At 33.7% G+C, this 12,748-nt stretch overlaps 1 protein-coding gene across 3 annotated transcripts in view; it reads left to right on the forward strand.

Moving 5' to 3' along the window:
- LRRC7 (leucine rich repeat containing 7) overlaps nucleotides 1-12,748 on the forward strand; it is a 556,840-nt gene that overhangs the window by 264,037 nt on the left and 280,055 nt on the right. For all 3 annotated transcript variants that reach the window (XM_025391937.1, XM_025391929.1, XM_025391946.1), the window contains one exon: nucleotides 2,007-2,085. In XM_025391937.1, the coding sequence (XP_025247722.1) occupies nucleotides 2,007-2,085 (79 nt within the window). The remainder of the gene's footprint in view (nucleotides 1-2,006; nucleotides 2,086-12,748) is intronic.

Here is a 12,748-nt window from a genome sequence, read left to right on the forward strand (position 1 = left end):
TAATAATTATAGATAACATTATTACAGCAATTTGTCCCAATTGCTTTTCTGTATAATCTCTTTTAATCTTCACTACAACTCTATGATAAAACCATTCATATAATCACTATTTTTCAGAGTAGGAAACTAAGGCATTGGGAGTTTAAAGGACTTGCCTAGGGCTACCCAGCCAGAAAGTATATAGCTAGGATTCCATCTTAAGCCAACAGACTCTGCTCTGAATTATTTTAAATTTAAACTGTAAACAATATAATACAAATTTTTAAACAAATAATATAGCACCATTTTCACCACAGTAGGCAATTCCATTTTCAGTAGAAGATAAAGAGACATCATCTTTTTCTTAAAATCATATTTTAATTTACTTCTGCTTCCATGTCCTGGTTTACACATAATTTAAGGATATACCATTTTAAGGCAGGGACTTGTGGAGATAAGGCATCATGCATATCAGCATGCAATGAACCCAGATTGGAGAGTGAACAGAAAAAGCTAAACAGAGAAAAGGAGAAATTTATACTCCTGTTCGTTGAAGATATTTAAAGTAAAGACTTTTAAGGGAAAATGTTAAGAATGATTCACAACTTATATTATTGACCTGGCTGCCCATTTTTTAGTGACTATTTAATGGAAGAAGTTCTAGGTGTTATGGCCTTCCAAAAACAAGAGAAACAGGCTTTTTCATTAAATTCATACATAATGGAGCTCCCAAACTTTTGGAGGCTCTTATTTAGAAGTCAGAATAGTTCAGTAATAATTTTAGGACCACATGATTTCATGAAATTTTAAATGGAGAGAAATGGGGTGAGAAACATCACAAATCCCCCACTTTGTACCCCTTTGTACCCCTATTTGGCAGTGGATAAGTGACCTGTTCTGGATTTGACTACCCTCCTGCTGCTTCAAGGGCTTTGAAGTCCTGCAGACATGGTGGTCTAGATGAATGGAATCTAGAAAGGTGGAATCTTTTGTTTCTTGAGCATCCATCATCAAAAAGTTCAATTATATCCTGCCAGAAACTGTTCCTTATCCTTCCGTCAGATATGAAGTACTGGGAAAGGCCTGTTCTTTTTGAAAATTTTTACATCCTTAATAATAGTTTCAAAAATTGAGAGAAAGTAGTACTGCAGGCATATCATATCATAACAGCTTCATATAGCTTCTTCCCTTGTAACTTTTGCAGGGCCTACTACATTGATCCATTTCTGTCAATTGATTGAAATGTCCCCCACATCTTTTATTCCTCTAACCCTCACATTTATGGATTAGGTTTGCAGCTTTTGCATTTTCAGTTTCATAGAAAAATCTGTGTTTTTCTGTCACACAGCCAGTAGCACAGCTGTGACAGCAGATGAGCAAATCTCCAAGGGCAATCAGCCAGGCTGGCTACCTCAGAGACTCCAGGGAGGACCCAAGGAAAGCTGCTTGTCTCTTCACACTTTCAGGCAGATGCAGAGCTACACTCTGTACGCACCAAAAAAAGAATTGTATAAAATTTAGCAGAGCCCAATATTAGTTTGGGAATATCTATCAGTTTTTGGTGTGTTCTTAAGTATTTTTCACATGTATATGTTCAACCTTCCTAGCCTTATAAAATGATTATTGGAAGAAAGATTTTATCTTCTGTTTTCTTTACATCTACTTGTTCTCCCTTCTCTCAGTAGTGGCACTATAACTTAATAACTTAAGCTATTTTTATTTCTTTAGGTTACTAAAGATCAAAGTTTTATCTTAGGCCAAATACACAATTGTCCTCAATCTTATAACCAATTTTAAACTTTTATTATAAAATATTATTTAACATTCAACTTTTATTAAAAATAATGTATATATGATTAATAATATTGACATGTTATTAAGCTTTTATTTCTACTTCAATGGTTATTCTAAATGGTGTTTATACCATATACTGACTCATAGTTTAATAATTATCTAAATATTAGAACTGTAGTTTAAAGAATATTTGTTGGAACATTTTCATGTACTTTGTTTTTTTCACATTTTAGGTGTACAAGAATTTCCAGAAAACATAAAGTGCTGTAAGTGTTTAACAATTATTGAAGCCAGTGTCAATCCCATTTCTAAGTGAGTATGAGTGATTAAATTTTATTTATTTATATGTTTCCATTGTATAATAATGTACCAAGATAGATGAAATGCACATCATAATTTAAACTGAAATGTAACATTGACATAGCATTTAATAGAATGATGGGAAAAATTCATCAGAATAGTTTGACAAAAGATGATTAAAAATATTGCTGAGTAGCAAGGAAGACCCAATTGGCAAAAGATGGTATTACTTTGAAGCAAACTTTATCACCATTTTCCACAGCTCTCAGGTAACACTCCATAGATAAGAGTTGAAACTAATAAAACGGTTATTAGTAATGGTCATGGTGGAAAACTAGCATAAAGGGCCTGGCAGAAGTTCAAGATAGTGCAAGAGTTTAAGGTAAGGATAAGTGCATAAAAATAACCTATCATGTAGTTCAAGGGAATTAAGTATGACCAGAAATAGAAAGTACTTGTATACCAGAGATCGCAGCAAGAGCAAAGAGATAACCCTAGGAGGTCAGGAAAATGGAAGGCCTGGATGATAGAGATGCTGTGATCAGAAAATGGGTATTTGTAGTCCAAGATCTGTTAATTAAGAAATGCCGTAGAAAAATGATAACCAGAAAGTGACCATGTTGGTGAATTGAGCATATGGTGTAGTGACAGAAGTCTGTGGAATCAAGTAGGTCAGGAAGCAATAAAATAAATTGATTGGAGGAGTCATGAACCTGAATGTTAAAGTCACTTAATAATGGAAGTAGAAATAAAATCTAGAGAGGTTACTGACAGTTGTAATATTTAGAAGAGGTTGAAAGAAGTCAGTGGTATTGGGCTGCAAAAAATGAGCTTCAGAGTAAGACTGGCATTTTAATTATACAAAGCTGACAGTAGGATTTGAAAAAAATTCCTCAATATTTTGTCTGATGAAGTGCAGGAGACTGGGGGAAACTGAAGCCCATTGGAAAAATATTTAATGGATGGAGTGTTTTTAGAAGAAGACATAAATAAATTTGTCAAAGGGAAGTTGATGGGAAATTGTATACCAGTAGAGTTGAGGAGAGGGAATAGTGAAAGTGGTTCTCTGTGGATGATGGAAAGAGGCTCTAGACAAGGTGAGGAGTGGAATAGAATATAAAAGAATGAGATCAAAGTTTAGATGGAGATCTTTATAGTGAATGGTTTGTAAAATAATCTGAGGCCTTTATGTTAAAAATTACAGTTTTTCTTCCCGAAAAGTAGATAGGGAGGGAAAAAAAGAGAAAACAAAACCCTAAAAAGCTTTTCCCAAAACTCTTAGACCAAAAAAGCAATTTTTTCAACATCTCAATCAAATAGATGTTACTAATTTCTCCCACCAGGACTATAACCATGTCCCTGAATTGAGTCAAAACAATTCAGTATTGACAATAAATTGCTTTTTTTTCCCCCTAATTATTCAATTCTAGTAGCTCATCTTATTTAGGAATCATGGTAGGTCTTTGGGAGTGGAAGCCAGATGATAAATTACATCTCCGAGAAATTTCAAGTCCATAGGTTTATTGGATATGTCTAATTCCCTTCATATGTTTAACTTTTTAAAAGATAAATAAGCCCCGGTGTGTGATGTTCCCCTTCCCGAGTCCAAGTGATCTCATTGTTCAGTTCCCACCTATGAGTGAGAACATGCGGTGTTTGGTTTTCTGTTCTTGTGATAGTTTGCTAAGAATGATGGATTCCAGCTGCATCCATGTCCCTACAAAGGACACAAACTCATCCTTTTTTATGGCTGCATAGTATTCCATGGTGTATATATGCCACATTTTCTTAATCCAATCTGTCACTGATGGACATTTGGGTTGATTCCAAGTCTTTGCTATTGTGAATAGTGCTGCAATAAACATACGTGTGCATGTGTCTTTATAGCAGCATAATTTATAATCCTTTGGGTATATACCCAGTAATGGGATGGCTGGGTCATATGGTACATCTAGTTCTAGATCCTTGAGGAATCGCCATACTGTTTTCCATAATGGTTGAACTAGTTTACAATCCCACCAACAGTGTAAAAGTGTTCCTATTTCTCCACATCCTCTCCAGCACCTGTTGTTTCCTGACTTTTGAATGATCGCCATTCTAACTGGTGTGAGATGGTATCTCATTGTGGTTTTGATTTGCATTTCTCTGATGGCCAGTGATGATGAGCATTTTTTCATGTGTTTGTTGGCTGTATGAATGTCTTCTTTTGAGAAATGTCTATTCATATCCTTTGCCCACTTTTTGATGGGGTTGTTTGTTTTTTTCTTGTAAATTTGTTGGAGTTCTTTGTAGGTTCTGGATATTAGCCCTTTGTCAGATGAGTAGATTGCAAAGATTTTCTCCCATTCTGTAGGTTGCCTGTTCACTCTGATGGTAGTTTCTTTTGCTGTGCAGAAGCTCTTTAGTTTAATGAGATCCCATTTGTCAATTTTGGCTTTTGCTGCCGTTGCTTTTGGTGTTTTAGACATGAAGTCTTTGCCCATGCCTATGTCCTGAATGGTACTACCTAGGTTTTCCTCTAGGATTTTTATGGTATTAGGTCTAACATTTAAGTCTCTAATCCATCTTGAATTAATTTTCGTATAAGGAGTAAGGAAAGGATCCAGTTTCAGCTTTCTACTTATGGCTAGCCAATTTTCCCAGCACCATTTATTAAATAGGGAATCCTTTCCCCATTTCTTGTTTCTCTCAGGTTTGTCAAAGATCAGATGGCTGTAGATGTGTGGTATTATTTCTGAGGACTCTGTTCTGTTCCATTGGAACATCACACACCGGGGCCTATCATGGGGAGGGGGGCGGGGGGAGGGATTGCATTGGGAGTTATACCTGATGTAAATGACGAGTTGATGGGTGCAGCACACCAACAAGGCACAAGTATACATATGTAACAAACCTGCACGTTATGCACATGTACCCTACAACTTACAGTATAATAATAATAAATAAATTTTAAAAAAAAAAAAAAAAAAAAAATAAAAGATAAATAAATATGACCTATTTCAGCAAAATGCATAACACTATAAACATTAAACAGTTTTGGAATTCACAAAAATTATGAAAAGTCATTATAAATTGTTTATCAAATTTTAAAGTCAGGTTTTTAAATATGTTTTTTCTATACAATAAAATTCACTCTGGCCAGGCATGGTTGCTCACACCTGTGACCCCAACACTTTGGGAGGTCAAGGCAGGAGGATCGCATAAGTTCAAAACTGGCCCTGGCAACATGGTGAAATCCTATCTCTACAAAATATACAAAAAATTAGCCTGGTGTGGTGGTGGATGCCTGTAGTCCCAGCTACTTGAGAGACTAAAGTGGGAGAATCACTTTAGCCTGGGAGGACAAGGCTGCAGCGAACCATGATCATGCCCCTGCACTCCAACCTGGGCATGAGAGTATGACCCTCTCACAAAAAAATAAAATTAATTATATTTAGGTGTATGGTTCAATGAATTTCAACAAATGTATATGGTCATGTGACCATCTCCATAGTCAAGATATAGACTATTGCATCATCTCAAAGAGTTCCCTTAGCCCAGTCATCCACTGATGATTACTATCCCCATTGCTTTGTCTTTTTCAAAATGAAAAATAAATGATATCATACTTTTGTGTCTAACTTCTTTTACTTAACATAATGATTTTGAAATTTATTTGTAATTTTTCAATAATCAGTACTTTATTCGTCTTTATTGCCAGGTAGCATTCCATTGTGTGGATATAACATTATTTATGTATCTATATTTCAGTTGATAGGCATTTGGGTTGTTTCCAGTTTTTGGCTATTATGAATAAAGCTGGTACAAACTATGCACAAGTGTTTATGTGAGCATGTATTTTCATTTCTATTGGGTGAAGCCCTAGGAGTAGTTTTCTGAGTAGTATGGTATGTGTATGTTTAACCTGATAAGAAGCTTCCAAACTGCTTTCCCAAAGCTATTCAATTGTGCATTACATCATTTCAGTTGTTCAGAGTTCAGTTGTTCAGAGTTCAGTTGTTCCTCATCTTTGCCAGAATCTGGTTCATCAGTTTTTTATTTTTTTCCATTTTAACCAGTGTAGTAGAAGTGGTATTTCATTATGGTTTTAATATATATTTCTAATGTCTAATTATCACCTTTCCATATATTTATTTATAATCTATATTGCTTCTTTGCTAAAGATTCAAATTTCTTGTTCATTTTTATTGGCTTGCCTTTTTATTGTTGAATTATAAGAATTATGTATGTATTCTGGACCTTTAGAAGATATTTGGAAGTGAAGATTTGCTCTTATTCTATGGCTGCTCTCTTTATTTTCTAAGTAGTACCTTTCAAAGAGAGGGTTTTTAATTTGATGAATTTCTATTTAATAATTTTTTATGGTTTCTCCTCTTCTTTTTTATCTAGGAGATCTTTGCTAAATTTATAGCCATAGTGATTTTCCCCTGTGCCTTCTTCTGAAACTCTTATAGTTTAGGCTTTACAGTTAGGTCTATGATCCATTTAAAGTTGATTTTGTATACATTGTTGTAAAACAATTGATCACATGTAGTTGAGTTTATTTCTGGATTTTCAATTCTTGTTAATCTATATGTTTGTCCTTACACCAATTCCCTACTGTCTTAATTACTGTAGCTTTATATAATAGTAAGTCATGAAATCAGAAAATATGAGTCCTTCAACTTTGTTCTTCCTCAGAATCATTTGGGCTAGTATGCTCTTTGCTATTCTATGTGAATTTTATAATTAGCTTGCTAATTTATACATAAATGTACAAGCATGTTGGAATTTTGATAGGGATTGCATTAAATCTGTAGATCAATTTGGGTAGAACTTAACATCTCAAAAATGTTGAATATTCTCATCCCTGAGTATAGTTTAGCTCCATACTTGTTTCAGTATTTAAAATTTTATCAATGTTTTATAGATTTCAGCATACAAATTTTGTTCATTTTATTCTATGTGTTTGATGGTTTTTGTGCTATTGTGAATGATTTTTTATTATTCCAATTGTTTACTGCCAGCATGTACAAATACAATTGATTTTTAGTATTTGTCTGATCTTCTTCAATCTTACTAAATTCACTAATTCCATTAAATTGCATGTGTAGATTTTTGTGAAATTTTCTATGTAGAATATCATGTTACCTGTGAATAAGACGGTCTCATTTTATCATTTTTTGTCTACATGCCATTTATTTGTTTGTTTTTCTTACCTTTTGGTCTTGGCTAACACCTCCTTTACATGTTGAGCATCAGAGGTGAAAGCAGGCATCATTATCTTGTTCCCAATCTTAGAGAGAAATCATTTAGAGCTTCACCATTATGTGTGACTGTTACTTGTTTTTTAAATATATGCCATTTATCAGATTGAAAAAATTTCCAGTAATCTGACATTCACTTCCTTTTGAGCCCTCACTAGCAGGGCCATCAAAGTTTAGATTTCTTCTAAACGTCTTTTTAAGAAAACGTATGCTTTATCATGTTTTTCTTAACATTCTCCAGTCTGTGACCACTGAGTGCTTTCAAAGCCACTGCACATTTTTAGAAATCAGTTACAGCAGAACCCCAATTCCAATCATCAAAAATCTTTATTAATTTTCTAATGCTCTGAAACAAATCGCCACAAATGTATCAGCTTAAAACAACACATATTATTTATTTCTCCATGTCTGTGGGTCAGGAATTTGAGAATGGCTTATCTGGGTCCCCTGCTTCAGAGTTTCACCAGGCTGCACTTTTTGCTGGCTGTCAGCTGGCAACCACTCATGGGACCTGGAGACTGTGCAGTTTCCTGCCATATAATTCTCCCCCAAGGCAGTTTTGAGTCTCTTAGCCAGATGGAGTTATATAATGTAATTTAGTTGTGGGAGAGACATTCCATCGTATTTGCCACATTCTATTGATCAGTAGCAAGTTACAGCTCCTACCAACACTCAAAGGAAGGAGATTATACAAGGGCGTAAACATCAGGAGGCGAGGATCATGGCGGAGCATTTACAATGTGTCTTCCACATAGCTGATATTATGTGCCCAACTGCTAAACTATATGGGTGTCTGGGTCTATTGTTATTCTATCTTTGTTGTAGTTTTTTAATTGATATATATAGATGTACATTTTGGATGGGCACATGTGATCATTTGATACATTCATATAATCAAATCAGGGTAATTGGGATATCCATCATTTTAAATATTTATCTTTTCTTTACACTAGGAACATTCTAATTCTCTTCTGGGTATTTTGAACTGTAAAATTAATTAATGTTAACTAGAGTAACCCTACTGATCCATCAAACACCATATCTCATTTGTTCTATGTAACTGTGTATTTGTACATACCACTTCTAATTTAAGCAATTAATAAAAGGAAAACATTTACTTAGTAGAATGAATTATTTGCCAATTTATAAAACATATATATTCTTTGAATTTTTAAATAAATCTGTCACATGTGAAAAGCCACCAAGTTACTTTAGGATAGTAAAATCATTTCATTATTGAGAGCTCCTTACTTAATGTCAGATATTGGATTTCATTGAATACTTTAGAGGAAAGTAAAGGCAGCTTAAGATTGTCATCTTTATCAAGTGTGTCCCGCTTGCCATGGAATACTTTCTTCCTTACAGTTCCTCATACATTTTTCTGGAAGTGATTATATTGACAAGTCAGGCCCTTGTCTCTATTAGAAGCTACAAAATGTACCATAAAATTAATGATAAAGTTGAATATCTTTTTTTGGCAGACTTACTGGCTGTATATATATGATTTTTCAAATAACATCAAATCCATTTTTCATTGTATGTTATTTTCAAAATACAATAATGGACAGTTTAAGAGATTTTAAAAATTCCTTATCCCCAAATAATTTATAATTTTTCCCAGGAACAGAAAATTTCCAATAGTAGTGCAAAGTATAATTGTATAAACATTCAACTAAATCTGTAAACAGAATCATATGAGAAAAGTAAAGAAGACATTAATTTTGAATCTAAGTGCAGAGTAACGATTCAATAAATTTGTGTTGAAGTGAATTGAAATAAAACATAGATGTCATTAAATAAGACATACTATGTAATCATATTCTTAACTCTACATTTTTAAGAAGAAAAGTTCAATAGAAAAATGTCAATACATCTTTTTTTTTTTATAATCAGGCTGATTAAAACTAGCTTACTTTGCAAGCTGGTTTTTCATATAACCTATTTTTTGTGGTCCAATTTTGTCATTGGAATCTGCAAAATGTGGTCAATTCTTAAACCCTGAACAAAATGTTCTATGTAATAAGCCAGATTCTTCTAGGGCATAAGCATTACCAAAAAAGAAGCAAAAAAAGCAGTATATTTTTTATCAAAGAAGTAGTACAATATTGTTTATTACATACATATGGAGAATAGTAGACTGAGAGAACCTGGATAGTTTTGATACATAGGAAAAATATTTGTCCCTACAAATAGAAAATTTGTATTTTAAAAGCCAGTTTTTACTGAGTAGTGACACTGTTAAAGTAAATTATTAGATTAATGGTTTTAACAGTCGTCTAATTTTACATGTATCTTACTGATCATCTTTTTGAAAAGTCATATGTAACTAGTTGTTTTGAATTACAAGACATCAAAGATAATACTTAAATCCCAATGGAAACGTATTTAACATCTGTGTAAACAAATGTATTTAACATCATAACAACTGTCATACTATCAGGACATGAGCTCTAATGCATTACAACAAAGTAAAACACAGAGAAAAGTAATGACCTACCATAGCCTTTCATTTCTATAAGATTAAGTTCAAACCTTTGAGTTGAGCATTCAAGGACTGTAAACCCTGCCCTCTCCTGATATTCTTAAATATTAACTCCCGATACTCTCATACATAAAGTATTTGCTCCAGAACTCATCTACTCTTCATTACACATCTCAAGCGTCTTCTTACCTCTACATCATAAAAACCCTCATTTTTCACTTGCCTCCCTTCTTTTTCTTTTCTACTTTCATAAATCCTATGTCTCTTAAAAGCATATTTATGGCAACATCCTCTATGAAATCATATCCACACAATTCAGCTCCAAAATACAAACTAGAAAAATGTATTTACAGCAAAAAAACCAATATCAGATTAATATACAGTAAGTCTTCACTTAATGTCATTGATAGGTTGTTGGAAACTCCAACTTTAAGTTACAGGACATACCAGCAAGTCTTCAAATAACATTTTTTCCTTCAACATCATTTCATTATAATGTTGTAGAGAAGATAAAAAAATTGTTTTGTTATACATAGTTGCACTTAAACTTGCAGTTTCCAAGAACCTATCAATGACATTGAGGACTTATTACTAACAATGTGTAAAGAATTCTCATAAATCAGTATAAAAATATAAATGTGTTTGTTTTAGATTCCCCAGAAGCAGATGTTTAGAAAAGAATATAAGCAGTATATTTAGGAGATGAGCCCAGGAAATACTTGTTGAGGGTGTTTTTTCAAGCTGTTTACAGTATTTGGCCATTGGACTTTAACTTTCTGGGGAGCTCTGGGTAACAGTGTAAAACACATACCAGAGCTGTCAAACACAATGGGAGAGAGAGCAGAAGTATTTATATTCCTACTTGTCATTAGGTGAGTACTGTCTCTGAGAGGGACATTAATTCCATGGAACTTGGGCTACCAGGGGCATGAAGAGACCAGGCTTTAGCAGCTGAAGAAAGCCTTCAAACACGAAGGAAAGGGGCAGGCAATCATGATTTGTTCCAGTGTACAACAAAATGATAAAGGCAGGGAGTTCTGGTTGGGGCACCAATAGAAAAATAGGTAAAATAAGTAAACATGTATTTCACAAAAAAGGAAACAAATATTGCTAATAAACTTTTATTCCTAACTAATCAGTGAAGTGATTATTATTGCTATTTTATATTTACCAAATTGGCAAAAACGAAAAAAGCTAACAAAACCAAGGGTTAGGAAGGACATGGAAAAATGTGGAACTATTTTGAAAGAAATTTGGATACATCTAGTAAATATAGACTTGCATTCGCTATGACCAATGATGTCACTTCTAAGGATATAACTTAAGTAATCTTTTGTAAATGTATACTATATGTTCAAAAATATTCACAGAAGCCAATATTTGTAATAGCAAAATGAAAAACTAGAAACAACTGTAGGCCGGGCACGGTGGCTCATGCCTGTAATCCCAGCACTTTGGGAGGCCGAGGCGGGTGGATCCCCTGAGGTCAGGAGTTCGAGACAAGTCTGGCCAACATGGCGAAACCCCATCTCAACTAAAAATACAAAAATTAGCTGGGCGTGGTGCAGGTGCCTGTAATCCCAGCTACTCGGGAGGCTGAGGCAGGAGAATCACTTGAACCTGGGAGGCGGAGGTGGCAGTGAGCCGAGTTTGCACCATCGCACTCTAGCCTGGGAGACAAGTGTGAAACTCTATTTCAAAAAAAAAAAAAAGAAGGAGAAGAAACAACTGTAATGTTCATTAGAAGGAAAACGGCAAATTGTATATTCATACAATGGAATACTATGCTATGATGGCCAATCAGTCACATCAAAATGGATGGATTTTTTAAATCTAATACTAATTTTTAAAGCCTTTGGAAAATGTTCACAGTATGATTTGATTTACATAATATTCAAAACCATGCAAAACTATGCAACATGTTTTGTTTTAGGGAATTAAATATTTGTGGTAAAGCTGTTTCAAAACAGAATAGTAAAGATGATTCAGGAATTTGTGTGGCAAATAGGAAGATGTAGACAGGGAGGGACACCCAGAGGGTTTCAAAAATACTGATTCTATTTCTTGATTCTATTGTGGGTACACATATATTCTTTTATACATATATGTATGTACACACATACATACCCAAATACTAAACATTATATATTTATATATATCTCTCTATATATATATGTGTGTGTGTGTGTGTGTATGTGTGTGTGTGTGTGCATATATATGTGTAAGTGTTTTATATATACATATAACAAAGTATTGGACATAGGAAGGGAAACCATGAATAAAACTCATATAATGTCCCAGGAGAAGGAGAAGCAGCAGGAAAACTGTTGTAGAAGCAAAGAAGGGGAGAACAAGCAGTAATGGCAACTGTTGCTAGGCAGTGTAGGATCCGAAATAAAATGAGGCTAATGGGATTGGAACTTAGGATGTCAGTGGAGGCCTTGGTGAGTGCATTTCAGTAACAGAGTTGAGGTAGATGCCAGAAAACAATGGCTTGAGTAGTAATAAGAAGCAATGAGTATAGGCAGTTTTTAAAATAATTTTAGCAGTAAATGCAAGGAGGAAGACAGGCTGTAATTTGAGGAGAAGGCAAATTTGAAGGCTATTTAAGAGTATTTTATAAAATAACAAAATCTGGACTAGACTATACATAAAAGTATTACAAATGTTTAAATAGAAATTTACTAATAAAAAAGTCAATATTCCTCTAAAAACAAGTCTCCTGAGAAATCCTTGAACTAAATCTTTTTACATTTAAAATAATAATTTAATCTAATTTCTAAAACTCATAAAGGTTATTTTCTTAATTTTTTGATGCAGTTTATAGCCTTTATGATTGTCTAATTATCTTTTCAATGTTCTTTGTCATTTTTAATAGATATTAATTAGACCAATTTGAATCACGATTTACATACATATTGAGCAGGCATTAAAGAAATCATTAGTC

This window comes from Theropithecus gelada, chromosome 1 (assembly GCF_003255815.1).
Source record: "Theropithecus gelada isolate Dixy chromosome 1, Tgel_1.0, whole genome shotgun sequence".
Lineage (NCBI taxonomy): Eukaryota > Metazoa > Chordata > Mammalia > Primates > Cercopithecidae > Theropithecus > Theropithecus gelada.